The sequence below is a fragment of the Prosopis cineraria genome, unplaced genomic scaffold (assembly GCF_029017545.1).
Source record: "Prosopis cineraria cultivar Desert tree isolate PC_DT_omini unplaced genomic scaffold, ASM2901754v1 PC3, whole genome shotgun sequence".
NCBI lineage: Eukaryota > Viridiplantae > Streptophyta > Magnoliopsida > Fabales > Fabaceae > Prosopis > Prosopis cineraria.
The window spans coordinates 39,809,867-39,829,266 of NW_026555334.1; the positions used below are offsets into that span (position 1 = coordinate 39,809,867).

Sequence of the window (19,400 nt, forward strand, 5' to 3'; positions counted from 1 at the left end):
GGAAATTAAATGTAAGAAAATAGCAATACCAGGTATCAGCAACGACAACAAATCAAAAGGATTGATTTTGGGCAAAGATTGCAATATGATGAAGCATCGGTCATCGATAATAGAATTTGAACGCTAAGCATAAGCAGATCCGGCATTCAAATGATGGAATGGCGAGTATAGATGTAAATGATGGACGACATGAGAACGAGCGGTGATGGTGGAAGAAGGAGCAGAGGCAGAAGGCAAGGAAGACAAGGGACAACTTCAAGAGGAGGAGTGATAATGGAAGGTAGACCGCTTAAGAGCGAGAATGGATTTCTGACATTGTTCGTTAACATGATGAACAGCGAGGAAGTATTCAGGTGAGAGGTATTAGGGCATTTTGGTCATTTGAACTAATTGCTTTATAAATAAAATATTTGGTTTGGTCCTTAAATTTGATCTGGTCCTTGAGCATAATTTCTGTTCTAATCAAGTCCCTTTCACTAAATTTATTTATTTATTATTATTTATTTATTTACGCACGCACACGATGTACCTTTCCACGGGCGCGCGCATATTTATAGAGATAAATATTTAATTAGATTAGGTGCATCATGTCATGTGTAATTTATTCAATAAAAACATAACATTTAATAATATTAAATATAAATTAATTTTAATATTAATGAGAGTAGAAGGAAAAAATAAAAGAAATCAAATTATGCTATCTGTTATAAAAACAAAATCAATTAAAAAAATTCCATACAAAATTTTAATTAAATTATTTAAATTATTTTAATTGAATATATTACAAAAAATATGATGCATTTAATCTATTCAAATATAAATATATATATATATATATATCTATATATTAGGGCTCGTTTGGGTAACGTTCAAAAACACGTTCAAACAATATTTAGAATGTGTTTTTGTCTAATCCAATAAATAATTAAATCTCCAAAATACACTTTTATAGGATATAAATTAAAACGCAAACACACCTTTAGTGTCCCTCCCTTTCATCTAAACAATTAAACATTGTTCAGATTAAAAAAAAAAAATTAAACATTGTTAACCGGAAGGACTGACAAAGGTCTCTTGCCCTGGGAAATCGGCGGCGAGACTGAATGGAAGTCATAATTCATAAATCTCCACTAGCGCTCCAAACCGAGGCGCCATAAACCCTAGACACCGAACACGGGAGATTGAGGTGCATGTTTCGTGATTAGGAAATCCAAAGATAGAGAACTCCACATGGGTCGACCCGAACCATGCGTCCTCTTTGCTCAAACTTTCGTTCACCCCCTCCTGGACGAGTATGTCGATGAGGTAACTTCGCATTCTCTCGTGCTTCCATTTCATAATTATTTTGAGCTTTATTTCATCGCTGAAGCGCCAATTGGTTGTAATGCCAAGTACGGTTTCAAATTCTGGTTAGGTTAGCTGCTACTCATCTCTTGTTACCCCGCCCACAGTTCCATGTGTTGAAAATTTATGAATAGCGAACTTCAATTCATATTTTAAATAGTGCTGTACTTGGGCAGTATTATCAGCTGGTTTTGCTAGATTTTAGTTGGCTGCCTTGGTGACGCCTCCCCCTTCCCTCCGAAAAATTTTCTTGCAGGTGATTTTCTCAGAACCCGTTGTCATCACTGCCTGTGAGTTCTTGGAACAGAGTGCATCATCGGTTGCCCAATCAGTAACCCTCGTAGGGTATGGGGTTTTTGTTTTTTGTTTTTGTGTGTTTTGGTTGTCTGATTTTTCACTTGTCTTTAAACAAATTTATTTAGTTATTGCCAAAGTCTTTTTTCCTATCACGCACTGCAAGGATGTTTCTGTTGAACATTTTGTAATCTATTTTCTTAATCTCTTGTGCTTTTCAGAGCTACTTCCCCTCCATCATTTGCTTTAGAGGTATTTGTTCATTGTGAAGGAGAGACGAGGTTTAGGAGACTTTGTCAGCCTTTTCTATACTCTCACTCTTCATCAAATGCGCTAGAAGTTGAGGTATTTACTGCATTTCACATCACTGTATACACTGACAGTGTTAGCCAAACACAATTGAAGGTTTTTCTATTTACCTGGATTTTCTAGAAAAAGGGGAAATTAAACATTCAGTCCTAGTTCTGACTCGTTCAACTCAATCTCTGAAGTTTCAGCCTTTCAATCCTTTGGTCCCTCGTATAGTCAAATACCCGGTCCATCAAGGACCAAGTTATAAACCAGCTGTACTTACCAGTGGATTAAATAGCTAAAATTTTAGGGATTTAATTGCACCGAGTTGAATTTTAGGAATGGAGTGTCAAACTTACGAAAACTAACAGATTAATTTTCCCTTAATAAAAATATAATGGTAAGAGGTAAGAGTATGGAGAAATATGACTTTGTCTCAAAACAATGGGAAAAATAGTTATATTATTCAGGTTATTTCCAAAATTACTTTACATGTTTTAATTAGTGATTGTTGGATTAATTACCACCTTGACTGTTCTTGATATTCACTGAGAAGCCTACTCAGCTAAATTTTTGTTGCATTGATTGTTCTCTTGACCAGGCTGTTGTAACTAGTCATCTAGTTGTAAGAGGAAGCTATCGGAGTTTGAGCTTGGTTGTTTATGGCAACACAGCCGAGGATTTGGGCCAGTTTAACATTGAATTTGATGACAGTGCGTTGACTGATCTCGTTGATTCTTCTGAAGGGAGGCTTGAAGACCTGCCTCTTGCATTAAATTCTGTGAATTCAACGATTGAGGAATTGATTTCCTCTTTAAATGTATTGAGTATTCCACTTCCTGCAGCAGACATCTCTGATGGGTTCAAGCTGTTTATACAGACAATGTTGAAGATTCTGGAGTTTCCAGAGCTTGGGGATGCTGGGCATAAAGTTGTAAGTACAGTAGTATCAGCAGTCTCTTCTTATGTTTCCACTGAAATATGCAATTCAATTAGAGGAAGATATCAGATGTCAGAGAGATCTGAGAAGTTTGGGGAGTTGCATAGTATTGTTAATGAAGCTAGAAAAGAGCTTCTTGAAGTCTATAAAATTCTTCAGAATAAATCAGGCAGTGCATCTTCTGAATGGTCATCAGAGGGCAGTTATTCTGAATCAGAGGCTGTTATGTTGGACTCCAAAGAGTTGGTGGAATTGTTTAATCGATACTTTCATCTTACCAAGGGATCTACACATGTAGATCACTGCCTTTTTCAGGTAATCTGTTATTTCTTCTCACCGTCTCCGAATTCATTGATAAAGTTAGAATCAAAGAAATGTACTTTCAACTTCTCTCATTTTCTTGCCTTTTTATATACTGGAATGCAGATTGAAAATGTCCTTCTAGGGTTGAGCTTGGCTCTTCTACTGTGTTCTGGTAAAGAGAGCTGTTTTCATTTTGTTAATGATGGGGGAATGGAGCAGATTGTGACATATTTTTCCAACATGCAAAATTCAACTACTACTATGCTCCTGCTTCTTGGTGTTGTGGAGCAGGCTACCAGGTATTCTGTTGGGTGTGAAGGCTTTTTAGGTTGGTGGCCACGTGAAGAGGAAACTATTCCCGCAGGTGCAAGTGAAGGTTATAGTCAGTTGTTGAACTTGATATTGGCAAAGCCTCGTCATGATGTCGCTTCTCTTGCAACCTATTTGCTCCATCGTCTGCGGTTTTATGAAGTTGCTTTAAGATATGAGGTATTGCTTTCACTGGTGTGGCTAATGTAAATGTTACCTTACTTTCTTTGACTTTGTCATTATCCTGTGGTAATATGATCTCTGCCAGTCTGCAGTTCTGTCTGTGTTGGAAAGTGTTAGTACAGTTGGAAGGGTTATGAATGCTACATTGAACACACTCACTACTGCTCAAATGCAACTCGAAAAGCTACTTGTAAGTGTTAATTAATTGACTTAGATCATGTTAACTTATCCTTTGTAGTAGTAGCTTGTCGTAATTTATTTCTTATCATCTGTAAATTTAAATTAGATCATTTATTTGTTTCATGCTAGAATTTCCACATGTGAAATTCTTTGTTAATGTTAATTGACAAGTACTAATGCAGAAATTGATAAATTCACGTGGTCCGATTGAAGATCCTTCTCCCATGGCTTGTGGAGTTAGATCATTATTTACTGGTGCAGCAGATGGATTGTTGTCATATAAAGCAACTTCTGGCCTAATCAGCTCTTCAAGTTGTTGCTTTTCAGATTGGGATATTGACTCACATTTGCTGGGACTGCTGAAGGTATATTTTTTAGTCAGGAAAATACATTGAGTACTATGAAACTGTTCCTGCTTTCCTCCTCTTCAGATTAAAGATGCAGCTTTTCTTAAATTTTGCAACTTCTCTCTTGCTCTGTGACCCCTATTGTGTGAATGTGGACAATTCTATGTCCATACAATCCTTCACTGTATTTTTAGTGTACTTGAGTGCTGGGATTAATTTGTTCTACAACTTTTCTTGTTATATGGTATATTGACATGTGCGCACGTATGTGCAACTTTACACCCTACATTTGAGACAGGAGCGTGGTTTTCTGTCCTTATCAGCTGCACTGTTATCATCATCTGTTCTGCGTATGGAAGGAGGATATGCTGCAGAAATATTCATGGATATGGCATCATCAATTGAAGCGGTGATCCTTTCATTACTTTTTTGTCGTTCAGGTGGGCTCCAATTAGTTTTAAGACATAAATACACATGCAGATGTACTTAGACACTCACTATTTGGTGGATCGTGTACTAGGAAGAAGCTAATGATATAACCAAGCATTTATATTATTTTGTCTTTCCCCTTTCTAGGCTTGACATTCCTGCTACAGGATCCTGAACTGTCGATGATCTTAATCCATGCTCTTAAGGGTGGTCATGTTGTCAACAGGGAAGATTGTATTCCTCTTCGATATGCATCTGTCTTGTTATCAAAAGGTTTCTCATGCAGTTCACTTGAGATAGGACTGATAGTTGAGATGCATTTAAGGATGGTTAGTTTCACTTAACAAATTTATCCTTTCCACATCTCTCTTCCTCCTCCTCCCCTCTTCTATTTTTTTCATCTAATTGTGGTTATTCTTATTCCTGGACTAGGTTAATGCAATTGATCGCTTGCTTTCGACAAGTCCACACACAGAAGAGTTTTTATGGGTTTTATGGGAGCTTTGTAGTCTCTCTAGGTGGACGTTAACTTATTATTATTTTTTTGGATTCATTTGAATCTTATATATGCCTGTAATGGGAGTTTCCAGCTGAATATGCTGACAACATGCAGGTCTAATTGTGGACGACAAGCTTTGTTTGCTTTAGGATATTTCCCTGAGGTATGCACACATTGTGCTGTTGGAAGCCCTATTATACTGAGTTGGGAAGTTCATGATATTTGAGTTGATAGCCTGAGGCACACTCATTGGATTTGAAGCAACGAATTATATTATTTTACAAATTTATAAATTATAAATGAATCTGCTTGGAACAATGATTTTATTCTCCCCTTTTTTGGCAACATCTTCTGTCGGTGTGATGTAGCTGAGTAGTGTAAACTAATTATATTTTTCTTATCATGTTCCTAGGGTCTATTTCTTTCTCTGTGAAAGTGCTCTTTTCATGATTTGAAATGCAAAGTTGATCCTTTTGTTTGAAGAATATAACAATGCATCATATGAAATAAAGACTTTCATTTATTATTTATCTGGAAATAAAAAAATATGTACATTCTTGGTTGTATATATCTGGCATAATCACATATTTTGATATTTGACATCTTGTTAGAATGTAGGCTCACTTTCTTAATACAAGTTAATTTTGACACTTTAAAAAAATGGTAGGAAATCGTTTGAAAGAGTTTGGACACTTACAACGAAAATCACGGGAGGCACCTATGAGGAAAGGGGAATAGATGACTTTGAGTCCTGTCAAAAAGGTAGAGCAAAGCTAAAGAGAACACTTTCGGAAGTTGTTGAGCGAGATCTTTTAATTAACAATATTTTCAAAAGCTTAATAAATGATAGAGCACAATGGCGGCATATAATCCATATAGCCAACCCCACCTAGCGAGATAAGGCTTGTTGTTGTTGTAATATTTTTATTACTAATTTCAAATACACCTTACATGAAAGATTTAGCTCCGTTTATTTACCCAAAAAAAAAAAAATTGAAAGATGCATCCTCTAATTCTTGGTTCAAAATGTAGGACATTTTGTAATAATTAAATCACTTTTTTCAATTTTATCCTTTCTTGTTTAATGTGGGGGTATTTAATGTAGTTGTATCATTATTAAAAGCCAGGATAAAAATGAAAGTGCATTTCATTTTTTTATGATATAAAAATTTTTTTTTTAAGATACATGAAACCGTTGAAAGTGTTTTATAGTAAGGACCAGAGGGAGTAAATAATTGATGAATTTTAAGTGGATTAACATTTGTGGATTTTTTTAATGCTTGTATATTCCTCCCTATCGTCTTTAGCATGATCTATGTGTTGTTACATTTAACAAATAGGATTGACATGTAGGGAAATGAGAGCTAATTGTCAAGGTGACAGGAGTATGTTTGAGTTAGAAGTATTTGGACCAAAAAATATTTGAGTTAGAAGTATTGGGTCATTATTTGTTCAAAATGCAATTGTGTTGTTGCTGTGGAACACTTAAAGCTAGCCCAAGTGGAAACTGACCCATGTTTTCCAAAAAACGGAAATCTTTATTTGATTGGATAAAGCTCTTATCTGTGAAAATGCTTATTTTCTGGGAAAAAATAAAAAACTTCTGGGGAAGCTAAAATTTAGCTTCTGAGAATTGCTGCTCTCAGTAGGAAAACAAGCTGGCCATAAACATCTTCCATTTTCAACTTATTCAAATGAGCCATCTTTATTGTTTTCCACTTTCAAATAATTGAAAACGAGGGATAGAACTTCCTGGAACCCATTTTCTATCAAAACAACCTAAGCTTTTAAGTTTTGATTTCTGGATGATATTAGTATTTTTTTCATCAATAGCAGAATATAGCTTCCAGCACTTTGAATGGAAGTTTTGTTATTACATGACTGGCGTTGATATTTGTGCTTGATGTGTTATATTATAACATATGAAGTTTTACTATACTAAAAGATTTTAATTTTTTTAATATGATTCTTTTCTTGCAGGCTGTTTCCATCATCATTGAAGCATTAAGTTCTGTCAAGGAACCTGAATTTGTTGGCAAAAATAGTGGTATTCAAGTTATTCTATTCTCTCTCTCTCTCTCTCTCTGCAGTAATGACAATTTCTTTAGAGTAAGTTTGAAATTCTTGTGCTTATCCTGTTGCACACAGGATCATCACCAGTAAACCTTACAATATTTCACTCTGCTGCTGAGATTATTGAAGTCATTGTTATGGATTCCACATCATCATCTTTGGGTTCATGGATTGGGCATGCCATGGAACTCCATAGAGCCTTGCATATCTCCTCTCCAGGGTCCAATAGAAAAGATGCCCCTCAAGGCTGCTGGAATGGATTGATGCTGGTGTAGTTTACCACAAACATGGGGGTATTGGTCTGCTCCGTTATGCTGCTGTATTGGCTTCTGGAGGAGATGTGCAGTTAACTTCGACTAGTGTCCTGGTGTCAGATCTGACTGATGTTGAGAATATTGTTGGCGAGCCTTCTGCAGGCTCTGATATTAATGTTATGGAGAATCTTGGAAAGTTCATATCTGAGAAGTCTTTTGATGGTGTTGCTCTTCGAGATTCTTCTCTAGCGCAGTTGACAACAGCATTTAGAATTTTGGCATTCATTTCTGAAAACCCAGTATGCAGTAGTTTTCTATTTTGAGTTGTTCCAAGGGTAATTAAAATTTTTTCTCAATACAACTTTTGTTTTCTTTGTCTTATGAGTTTGAAATCAATGCAGACTGTTGCTGCGACTTTATATGATGAAGGTGCAATAATAGTTATCTATGCTGTTTTAGTCAACTGCAGATTCATGCTTGAGCGGTCCTCAAACAATTATGGTGAGCCAATCTATGTTCTTGTAATGCTTAATGGTTTATATGATTGCTAGCTATGTGATACTTTGTGTATGAAATCATGATATGGTCAACTCTCTTATTGTTGTTTGACAACACGTCAGATTAGGTAGCTAATGTGATGAGAAGCAAGCAATCTAATGTATTTCAGAGGATAATTTTTAAAAATTTTATTTTCCTTGTACTTTTTTCTCTTTATTGATGGTTTTTGCCTTGTATTTTTTTGGTGAAAGTTATCTTTTTAGTGTTGATGTAGCTGGTCTCACTAAGTGGAATAAGGCTTGTTGTTGTATCTGCTTAGCATTGATTAAATAGGATATTCCCTGATATATTATATTTACTTTTGATCAGCAAGATAATTTTTCTTGATAGTTGTCTTATTGTTCTTTATGCTCACAAATATATGGACCACTATATATCTTCATTGGTATTCCGTATCATATGCAGCCCAAAGCCTCATGATTTTTTATTGATTGTCACCTGCCAGTCTTGTAGCTGCATGCTAATTTATATTCTATGGTTTAATGTTCCATACAACATGTTTCGCCCCACTAAACTTTATTATATGCAATTGGACAATTCTGTTGAACAGATTACCTTGTGGATGAGGGTACAGAATGCAATACTACGTCAGATTTACTCTTGGAACGTAACCGTGAGCAGAGTATAGTTGATCTTCTAGTGCCTTCTTTGGCTCTACTGATTATGCTTTTGCAGAAATTGCAGGTTTGTCTTGTGGAGGTTCTGTCTCTTCTTACCATGGTGCTTGTTGTAAATGATCTTGGTTGGAGTAAATATTTGCATTCAAAACGTGTGTTTTAATGACTATGAGAGTATTGCAAATTATTTTCTAGCATTTATTCAGTTTTAGTTTGATTATCACTCATGGTTGACTAAATCTTAGGTTACCTATGATTTCTGGTTATCTTTTTCAATGTTCTTGGCCTCTTGGGCATTGCTGTGGATCAGTAACACGTTTGCTGTTTTGTGATGTAAACTTGTGAAATCAAGAGGAGGGGGTTATAACATAAAATGGAAAATTGTTCCTTATATGTTGTTTCCGGTCAAAGGCTGCCTTTTCATCAATTGTTCTCGGTGAGGTTTTATTTCTAGGGTTCTCTAGACGTACAAGTATACACCATACATTTGCATTTTGACACTCTCCACAATAAGGAGACATGAAAGGATCTGATTGATTTAGAGATCCTTGTGCAACATGAACCATAGAGGAATTCTATTCTTGATTTTGTTTGGTTACAATTGATAGGAAGCTAAGGAACAGCATCGCAATACAAAATTGGTGAATGCCCTTCTACGGTTACACAGAGAGATAAGGCATGTTCTTAGTTTCATTTTGGTTTGATTTCAGTTTAAGAATTATGCTCTCATCTTTAAAGTGATTGAATTCTGTTGATTGTAGCCCCAAGCTGGCTGCATGTGCAGCAGACGTATCCTCTCCATTTCCTGATTATGCTATTGGTTTTGGAGCTGTCTGTCATCTCATTGTGTCATCCCTTGCTTTTTGGCCTGTACATGGCTGGAGTCCGGGTCTTTTCAATACCCTTCTTGCTAGTGTTCAAGCTACTTCACTGCTGGCTTTAGGTCCAAAAGAAACATGCAGCTTGCTTTATCTTTTGGTATGCAACAGTTATTGACTATACAAAACTTTGGAGTGAGGGTTATGGTCATGTTTCTTTAAATGCTTATACCATGCTCTAAAATTATTATTTTCCTTCAAGATGTGTATAGAAAGATACATGGGATACATATCTTGATCAATTCTTATGCTGCTATTGCTTTTTCTGTTGCAAGAGTGATTTATTCCCTGCGGAAGATGTTTGGCTTTGGACTAGTGGAATGCCTTTGCTAAGCGTCCGCAGAATGTTGGCTGTTGGGACCATGCTTGGGCCTCGTAAAGAGAGACACGCCAACTGGTATCTGGAATCTGGACGCCCAGAGAAGCTGCTTTGCCAGTTGGCACCGCACCTTGACAAAATTGGCCAGATTATACAGCATTATGCCATTTCTGTATGTAATTTCTGCTTACATAGTGAACTGTTTTTTTCTTGTTCTAATGGAGATGGGTTTGTTGATGCAGCTTGTAAATTCTTGTTCTCTTGTGTCATTCTAATTTCCTGAGCAGGCATTAATGGTCATTCAAGATCTGCTACGTGTTCTCATAATTCGTATTGCTTGTTTAAATACTGATTATGCATCTGGGCTTATAAAGCCAGTATTGTCATCAATTATTCATCATGTTTCTGAATCATCTCCCCTATCAGATGCAGATGCGTACAAGGTAAAAGTCCTTTTCAAGCTCAAAATTTGGATTTAGTAATTTATCTTGCTTGGCACCTTAATGAATAATTGTCCTTTACTTTTCAGGTTTCCAGGCTCCTTGATTTTCTTGCCAGCTTATTGGAGCATCCACTTGGCAAGGTGCACTTGTAGTCCTTTAGGATAATCACCACTTATATTGAGCATTACCATAGTAGTAACAGTCAAAGTTTATATATTACAATGATGGCCAATTTTCCCTATGTCAGGGCCTATTATCAAGGGAGGATGCTCTTCAGATGTTAACAAAGGTGATGGAGAGATGCTTTGGTGTTAATGATGTAGATAGAAAGCAAACTCCGGACAGTATAAATTCTGCAATGTGTAACTTTAATTTCTTCAGTTGGTGTCTACCAGTATTCAAGTTTATTACCCTTATTTTTTGCTTGGGAACTCCTCAACCTTTAAACAAAATGGATGGGTGAGTTGATATTATTTCCTAGTTACTGTTTTTTTTTTTTGGGCCTAACAGCTGAGCATTGAACTCTGGTTGTTGGCCAGTGAAACTTCGGAGAAACTGACTGCTGAAGAGTGTCCCCTGATTTTACGTCATCTATTAAAATGTTGTCAGGTGACTCTCTGAGCCTGTCCATATATGCTGCTAGATCTATCTTGAATGTTCGTGTTGGTCTTTATAATTTTTTTTGGGAAAGTTTATTTTTAGTCCTTCAAGTTTTAACTCGATTGTGACTTAGTCTCTCAAATATAACTCGGTGCAACTCAGTCCTTAAACGTGACTCACTTGCAACTCAGCTCTCAAGCTTTCTATCATTTTATATTTTTGTCTTTGTCATTTAAAACTCACCTCTTAAGTTATCCTATGTGGCAAAAAACGTTAATAACACTGTTAAAATTTTTTGCATTAGCTTCCAACTCAACTGCATGTGGCTTTTTTATAAAATTGAAAAAGAAAGGCTAGTGCTGCTGCTGTAGAGGATGGACGAAGAGGAAGGCAAGGAAAGTTTGAAGTGATAGTGCAAGGTTTGAATGTGGAAGCCTTAATCACTTCCTACTCGGTTATCCCTATGACTAACTACCAAAGTTACTAATTGAAGGAAGGATGGGGAATAGCCTTGAACAAAGAACATAAACGCATAAAATAGACTGAGGGAGAAGAACAGGAAGGTAGAAGAATGGATTGACAGAGAAGAAAAGAAGAGTAGAAGGAAACGTGAAGGGTGAGAAGGAAACAAAACAAACTCATGAATGACAATCCAGTTTGATGGAGAAGGAAACCTACATCTGAAACGATGAATGGGATCAATGGAGAAGGAAACCCAGATTGATGGATAAGATTGAACGGGATCTCTCACTAATCCAATAAAAACAAACAGATCCAGAAAAAAAAGGAAAATAAAGCTTTCCAATGAGCCATATCGATTTGCTATAGATTGATGTACCATTTATCTTTCGTTTATTGCTGGTGGTGGTGGTTTCTAAGAGGGAAGAATGATGAAGGTAACTGATGAAAAACGGAGGAGCAGGTTTGCCGGAAATGGTGGAGATCCCCTGTCTATTAGTTGTTTGTCGCCAATATCATTTGTTTCCTCGCCCATCTTGCTCTATGTCATTCTTGTTGATCTTGCTCTTTGCGTTCTGTTTTATGGAAAATCTCCAACTCCACACACTTAAAAAAAAAAAAAAAAATTTTCTGATGTGGAGTTTAGAGTCTAACATGGAACTGAGTTGAAGCAATTTTAATTTTGTCAAGTATCAGTTGTACCACATCAGATTACTCAAGAAAGAATATAAATCATTCATTAACAATAGAGACTAAAATTTTGAACATCTGAAAGTTGAGGGACTGAGTCGTGTCGAGTTATAGTTGAAGGATTAAGTTTTAATTGAGTTGAAATTTGAAGGACTAAAAGATTAATTTTTTTCTTTTTTTTATGCGTATGGATAGTGCTTATCATTTTGAGGCAAGTTGGGATCAAACTTAGAATATCTGTTTATCAAATATCAGTTTATAATCAAATCCAAGTGCTTGTATCAGTTGCTTCTTTTATGATAATTAAGGATTTTATTTCTAGGTCCTCCCTGTTGGAAAAGAGTTAGTTGCTTGTCTTATAGCTTTCAGAGAATTAGCTTCATGTAGTGAGGTCGAATTGCTTTTGGAGCTATACTTGAACCTGACCTGACAAAGATTTCGACTATTACGATCATAGTGAAGCAGAATGGAGAAAATGCCCTCCTTTACTTAGCTGTTTGATTATGTTGTTGAGATCAATTGATACCCAAGAAGGTTTACCAACTTTTGTAATTGAAGCTATCTATGCACTGTCAGTGGGATCTCTGCGTTTTTGCATGGATGGGGAAAGGTTAGTTTTATTGTTGGCTTCTGCATTGTTGCATTCAATTAACTTTACGTTCTTTAACATTCAGATCATCCAAAAAAATGTCGTGCATATTCATACTTCAATTTACAGGAGACTTTTTTTTGTCAATGTGGTTTCAAAGGCCGCATGAAATGAATTTGTTTAAATATTTTATCATTTCTTCCCTCACTTTCTCCCCTTCTCTAATTTCTTGATGAAAGTGAGGATGATAATTGCTTGTTTAAGGGGGAAACTGTCTGTGGAAATGTGCTCTATTACCATTAAGGTATTAAAAATAGGACTTGCCATTGAATTAGTTGAGGCACTCATTTAAGGTTCAATTTCAAACCATGGCCGAATTATGGTCAAATCAGTTATGAGTAAATTAACATATTCTAATTGTATGCTAACTATTTTGAATAAGAGAGGCAAAAAATAATGATCGAAATATATAAAAATTGATTTTAAATGAAAAACAAGAGAAGTAAATGAAAAAATGATTAAAGATAAGAAGTAAAAATATGATTTTTAAAAAGTTAATAAACATTTTATTATTTAAAAAATAAAAATGAAATAATTATTACATATAAGATATCTATACTGTATATATGTATTTTATAATTTATTTCATAATATATTGGTGCATTATTCTTGTCCATTTGCTCATTAATCTTTTTCAATGGTTGTAAGGTATGGGCATGCATCAAACATAACTTAGAAATATCATTTAATTTTTTTTTTTAAAAACGATTGATTGGTTCAAACTGGTTTGTTGGTTTTTCTTGTTTTGAACTGGTTACAAATTTCCCCTTAATTCCAGACTCAACTAGGCACCGGTTTTGCGGTTGAAACAGCCAGTCTGATCTCAGCTTTGATACCCTGATTACCATGGTGTTCTGGCCAGAGACATGGCTCATCAAAATTTACTAGCAAGTTCATTTTATTTATTGACTTGCGGATTAACAATGCATGTAATGATGACTGATATTTACATGACTCCCAAAACTTGAAAATACAAACGTTAGATGATTCCTGCCTGACCTGTTACACAAAGTTGGGGGACAGCTGTCATTTGGCCTATGCTGCCAAAAAATTATTGAATGTGCTTATCTTATCAAACACAACTTACTAAATGAAATTCTTCAGCAGAAGTCTTGATCTTTAACTGGGATTTGGTGTTAATGCTAATCTGAGTCAGGTAGTCAAAAAATGATTTACTTGTTATCATTCCAGAAGACTCTGAGGACAAATATTTGATGTGAAGAGCTAGATGCTAAAACTAACGAATGAACAATGCAAAAATTTTGAATCTACCTATCATTCACAAATTTCCTATTATATAAATGAAGGAATTTTTTCTTTGAAGGGTCCATATCTTACTATTTATATAATTCTGAACATTATTTATTTTATATCTTCAAATTGCTTAGTTTCTATCAATAAAAGGGATATGGTTTAGTGGATCATCTAAAGTATTGTAGTGCTATTTCTTTGGTATTTTTGAGCACATTGGACTTACAGTTTGTTTGTTGGTTAGTTTAAATTCCGACAGAGTTGTCACATTGAAGCACCTTTTTGGGCTTTCTGATGATATGACAAGATCAGCTGACTTTCCTGGAGAAAATATTAATTATGTGGTAGATTTAACTTCTCTGTTCAGCTCAAAAATTACTGTGGACAGCTGTTTGAATGCCTCCGACAGACAAATCATGTTTCAGGTACAACTTTTTTGCATCACACTTTCTCATGTCTTTGGGTTGTTTGTAACTTCTGCCTTTTTATCCTTGATTTGAAGGTTTCCAAAACTGTTGAATCATTGGCCTCAGTCTTGCAAGGGCCTGTTGGTTCAGGGAAGGTGGATGATGGTGTTTTGCCTCAAAATGATATTTTAGATTTTTCAAAGACAGATCTGATGCTTGAAAACAGTGTTGAGAGGATTGATGATCATCTTAATCTTGGCGGGCTTGGGGATAAATTTCTTTGGGAATGCCCAGAAACATTACCTGATAGATTAACACAGACGAGTGTTAGTGCCAAAAGGAAACAGCCTTCAATGGATGGGAACACTAGGCGTGCTCGAGAAGGTTCTCAGGCTGAGATTTCTTCTCAAAATGCATTTTCAAGGGGTATAACGCAGTCTTCTGTTTCTTCTGGTCCTACTCGTAGGGATGCCTTCAGGCAGCGCAAACCAAATACCAGTAGACCACCATCTATGCATGTGGATGACTATGTGGCAAGAGAGAGAAATGTTGAAGGTGTCACTAATGTAATAACAGTGCCACGAGCAGGTTCTACTGGTGGTAGACCTCCATCAATTCATGTAGATGAATTTATGGCAAGACAAAGGGAACGTCAGAATCCTTCTGTAACAGTAGTGGGGGAGGATGTGGGACATCTCAAAAATGCTGCTGTGAATCCTACAAACGGGGAGAAGTTAAACAAATCTAAGCAATTAAAAACAGATCTTGATGATGATCTTCAAGGAATAGATATAGTTTTTGATGGTGAGGAGTCTGACCCTGATGATAAGCTGCCCTTTCCTCAGCCAGATGATAATTTACAGCAGCCTGCCCCAGTTATTGTTGAGCAAAGTTCTCCCCACTCAATTGTTGAAGAGACAGGAAGTGATGTTGTTGAGAGTAGTCAGTTTTCACATATGGGTACTCCATTAGGTTCTAATGTTGATGAGAATGCTCAAAGTGAATTTTCCTCAAAGATGTCAATTTCACGTCCTGATGTGCCCTTAACTCGTGAATCGAGTGTTTCATCTTACAGGAATTATGTTGAGCACTCTGATGACTCAAAGAATGTTTTTCCAGCCAAGACATCCAGTGGATATGATTCTGCAATGGTGACAAATAGTTCAGGATTTCCAGCATCACTTTATAATAATCTATCCACAACATCAGTGCAATTGCCTGTTGATCCGAGGATGGCTTCCCAAAATTTCTACTTAAAGAACAGCCCCCAGCATGGTGGTAATGTTACAATTGTTACAGGTTCTCAAGGACTGTATGATCTGAGATATTTGTCAAACCAGCCTCCTTTGCCCCCCATGCCACCTCCACTAACAGCCTTACCTGTAATGTTGCATGCTTCTGATTCTATTCCGAGCCAGTCATCCCCATTTATTAACTCTCCAGCAGACACACAACGTCCTGTGCCATTTCAGGTTGGGAACTTTGCCTCTTGCATATATATATTTCTCTTATCTTCTGTTTTTGTTATATGAATCTTTTTTGCTTCCCATCATTTCTTTCTCATTTTTCTGCACCTATCACATTCATATTGCTTCTATTTTTTTCAGGGTCAGACAGAATATTCGTCTCCATTTATCAGTGGTTCATCTGCGATGTCGTTACCGTCTTCCCTTCCCTTATCAGATTCAAAGTATGCCAGGACTTCTGTGTCTTCTCCTGGTGGACCTAGTAGGCCTCTTCCCCCACTTCCTCCTACGCCACCTCCTTTTGCATCAAGTCCATATAATTTGCCATCTGGTAAAGCTTCTGCTACCCAACCTTCTGTATATACCCAGAAAAGTATTGGGACAACTGAAGTTCCGCAGGCATCCATTGCACCATCAAACGATGCCTGGTTAGGTAGTCAGTCTGGATCGGGGGTCAGATTGTCATCTTACCCTGTGAACCCATTAATGCCTTCCTTGGGGTTCAGTAGACCATCTTCCATTCCATTGACTGTCTATGGTAATACCCCAAATCAGCAACACAGTGAAAACCAGCCAAGCACCGTGCAGGGCATCTCCATTCCTCCGGCTTCCTTTCAGTCAATGCCTTCTGTTACACAGTTGCAGCCCCTGCAGCCTCCCCAGCTCCCACGCCCTCCACAACCTCCCCAGCACCTTAGGCCGCCTATTCAATCTTTACTACAGTTGGATCCTGGTATGAGTGTTCAAAGTGGGGTGCAAGTGCAGCAAATACAGATGCTGCAGCAGCCGCAGGCTTCTATGCAGACCTATTACCAGACCCAATCACAAGAGTTCTCACAAGCTCAACAGCAAAGGCAAGTTGAATATCCTCAACAGTTGGGGGATCCTCAATTGCTGGAGCAACGAGATTCTGGGATGTCTTTACATGAGTATTTCAAGTCTCCAGAGGCAATCCAGGTTTTTTTTTAATGCACTATTTTTTTTTTATGTAAGCGATAATCACATTAAATTGGCCTGGCTTTAGTCTTCATCATTGTATTGCTCTTTCTGATATGGCAGTCTTTGTTGAGAGACCGAGACAAACTTTGTCAGCTCTTGGAGCAGCATCCAAAATTAATGCAGATGCTTCAGGTGGTTATATTTATTTGTTTCTTATTGTAGTTCTAATTTCTTATATCTGCTAATTAGAGCGGAAGGGGAATGGTTTTATGCACCCAAGAAATAAGGGTCAAATCTAGTTATTTGCTCTGATACAGAAGAATAAAAATCTGCTGGCAATTTAACTCTTGCATGTCTAACTTCGTATGTGTCCGGATATTCGGGATAGTAGGTGATGGTTAATTGTGAAAAGTGGTAGTACTGCTTGTTGGTCTAAGTATTCACTTTGTTGACGATTCAGATTTTGGCTTGCTGTTGTTGCGTTTCCTGTAGCACTTGCCTTATTTAACTATCCCGCCGGAACGCATCTCATTTTCTAGCATGCTTCTAACGCTAGCTGAAACCGGATGAATTAAGTGCTGGGTGTTATGAAATTTATTGGAGGGTATTTCCTGCGATGCACTTGGACTGATGATGATGTTTTTATACAGGAGAGGTTGGGGCAGCTGTAGGTTGTAGCAGCATGATGTCTCGGTGGAAACAGCGACTTCTTGCATTATTCGCTCTTACAAATGCACCAAGTCACGTGATAAGATGTGCACGTTGTTTTGCACCAATTTGTACCCTTATATGTATATTTATTTATTGTACATAACTATTTCATTCCTCCTTTATAATATAGTTTTTTCTTTTATAATATAGTTTTTTTCCCCTGAAAGGCAATGGAAGAACCATACAAAAGAAACAGGGACTGCCAGCCTCTCAATCTAACTCCCAAATTTCCCTACATCCTAAGGGGCGTTAGTATGGAGGGGGTTGGTACTTGGCTTCCAAAAGATAAATTTAACTGACAGGTTTCAAAGAAATTTGTTGAAAGAATTAGTTGCAAATATTAATTTGAGCACTTATAAATGTGTCGATACAAATTAAGCATTTAAGCCATTGCCAGTGATTTGCAACAAGGGAATGTTTATAATTATTTAAAGCAAAATTTATAACTTATTCCTCAATAAAATATTTTGGGACTTTATTCTTATTAAATTTTTTTGGGCCCAATTGTCATTATCTTTTATAAGAGAGTTGGTAGAGATCATGAGGAAGTAGTAAAGCCAATTCTTATATTTTCAACTCAGTTTAGCACGAGTGATGTGGATTCTTATTCTTTAAGCAAGTGGTTTGACGGTTTGATTCTCAACATGTGTATATCCTTTGCCATCTCAATTCTGAGGAAGATTAATGTTTGTTGTTGATCGAGAATGCGCCTTGTCTTACTTTTTTTTTTAAGAGGCAGTTAGCATTTGTATTACTTTTTTTCTATGGATGTGATTCAAAACAATGTCCTGGGCCCTAGTGAGATTCATCTTGATTTCATTGATAAGGCTGTGTCTTTAAGTGGGGTGAGAGGTGTTGCTTTTGATTCTTATCGCTTCTGCAGGGTCCCTTGTGACCGCCACTTGTCAACATCCATCATCCTAACATATTCTGATGCCTTAAAGAATGCCATCGATTGTAGTTTTAGTGTTATCAACAGAGTCTAACTTTTTCATGAAACTTCGATACAATTTTCTTGAGAATCATGGATCCAACCTACGCATGAAGCTTATAGTTTTCAGTTTGATTGCCTATTGGGTTGGGAATGGTTATATGGAATGGGTTTGAGCATGAGTTTATATATTTCATTTGTGTTCGTACAGATCCAAGTACTACAGAAATACGGAGTCAAACCTGTGACTTTATGTACATTATTGTTGGGTAAAGCTGTAAATTTGGCTTCAAATTATTTTTTCAAGAGCATCTAGTAGCCTAAATTATTAAATGGTGTAAAATAAATCACAAACTTTTAAAAATGGAGCATCTAGTAGCCTGTCATTAACTTTAACTAACAGACGTTATGTGGGGTCTACAATGACATGTGGCACGATACGTCAGCATGATAAAGGTGCAAATTTAGTTGCAAACTATTTTGCAAGGAGCGTTGGGTAGCTTCTACTATAAAAAAATGGATCATTCAACACCTTCCTCTCAATTTTGATCAAACATTATTTATTTTCATACTCATGAAGTTCATAAAGCATTAATCTCTCTATCTTCTTGCCTTTGTTTTTAATCTCAATTTGAGAAGAAGAGGTTCAAAGAGTTTTTATCTAAAGATATTCACGAAGATGATACTAAGAAAGTAGAAGAAATAATTCATGACTAAATTAAGCTATAATTAAACTTTTTACATGCATAGTACAATTAAGCTTTTACTTTATTGACATCCCCCTCATGAATGTTTTCAGATAAGAACTCATTGAACCTTTTCTTTTGAAGCTTATATTGAGAACAAATGCAAGAAAATTGGAGAGATTAATACTTTGTGAGCTTCATAAGTATAAAAATAAATAATGTTTGATCAAAATTGAGGGGAAGGTGTTGGATGGTCTGTTTTTTTATAGTAGAAGCTACCCAGCGCTCCTTGAAAAATAGTTTGTTGCTAAATTTGCACCTTTACCATGTTGACGTGTTGTGCTACGTGT

At 36.5% G+C, this 19,400-nt stretch overlaps 1 protein-coding gene across 1 annotated transcript; it reads left to right on the forward strand.

Moving 5' to 3' along the window:
* Positions 1–1,048: 1,048 nt before the first annotated feature.
* Positions 1,049–17,578, forward strand: LOC129307440 (protein virilizer homolog). The gene is given in 30 exon segments (XM_054948401.1): positions 1,049–1,305; positions 1,601–1,689; positions 1,860–1,983; positions 2,531–3,184; positions 3,296–3,661; positions 3,750–3,854; positions 4,027–4,209; positions 4,490–4,631; positions 4,768–4,949; positions 5,053–5,138; positions 5,234–5,282; positions 7,100–7,166; positions 7,268–7,426; positions 7,429–7,745; positions 7,848–7,947; positions 8,555–8,688; positions 9,230–9,297; positions 9,383–9,599; positions 9,775–9,990; positions 10,106–10,261; positions 10,348–10,401; positions 10,509–10,720; positions 10,801–10,870; positions 12,333–12,442; positions 12,444–12,620; positions 14,155–14,335; positions 14,413–15,789; positions 15,925–16,740; positions 16,843–16,914; positions 17,373–17,578. Coding segments are annotated over 30 exon segments (6,579 nt in total). The 5' UTR covers positions 1,049–1,230; the 3' UTR covers positions 17,394–17,578.
* The last annotated feature ends 1,822 nt before the right edge of the window (positions 17,579–19,400 follow it).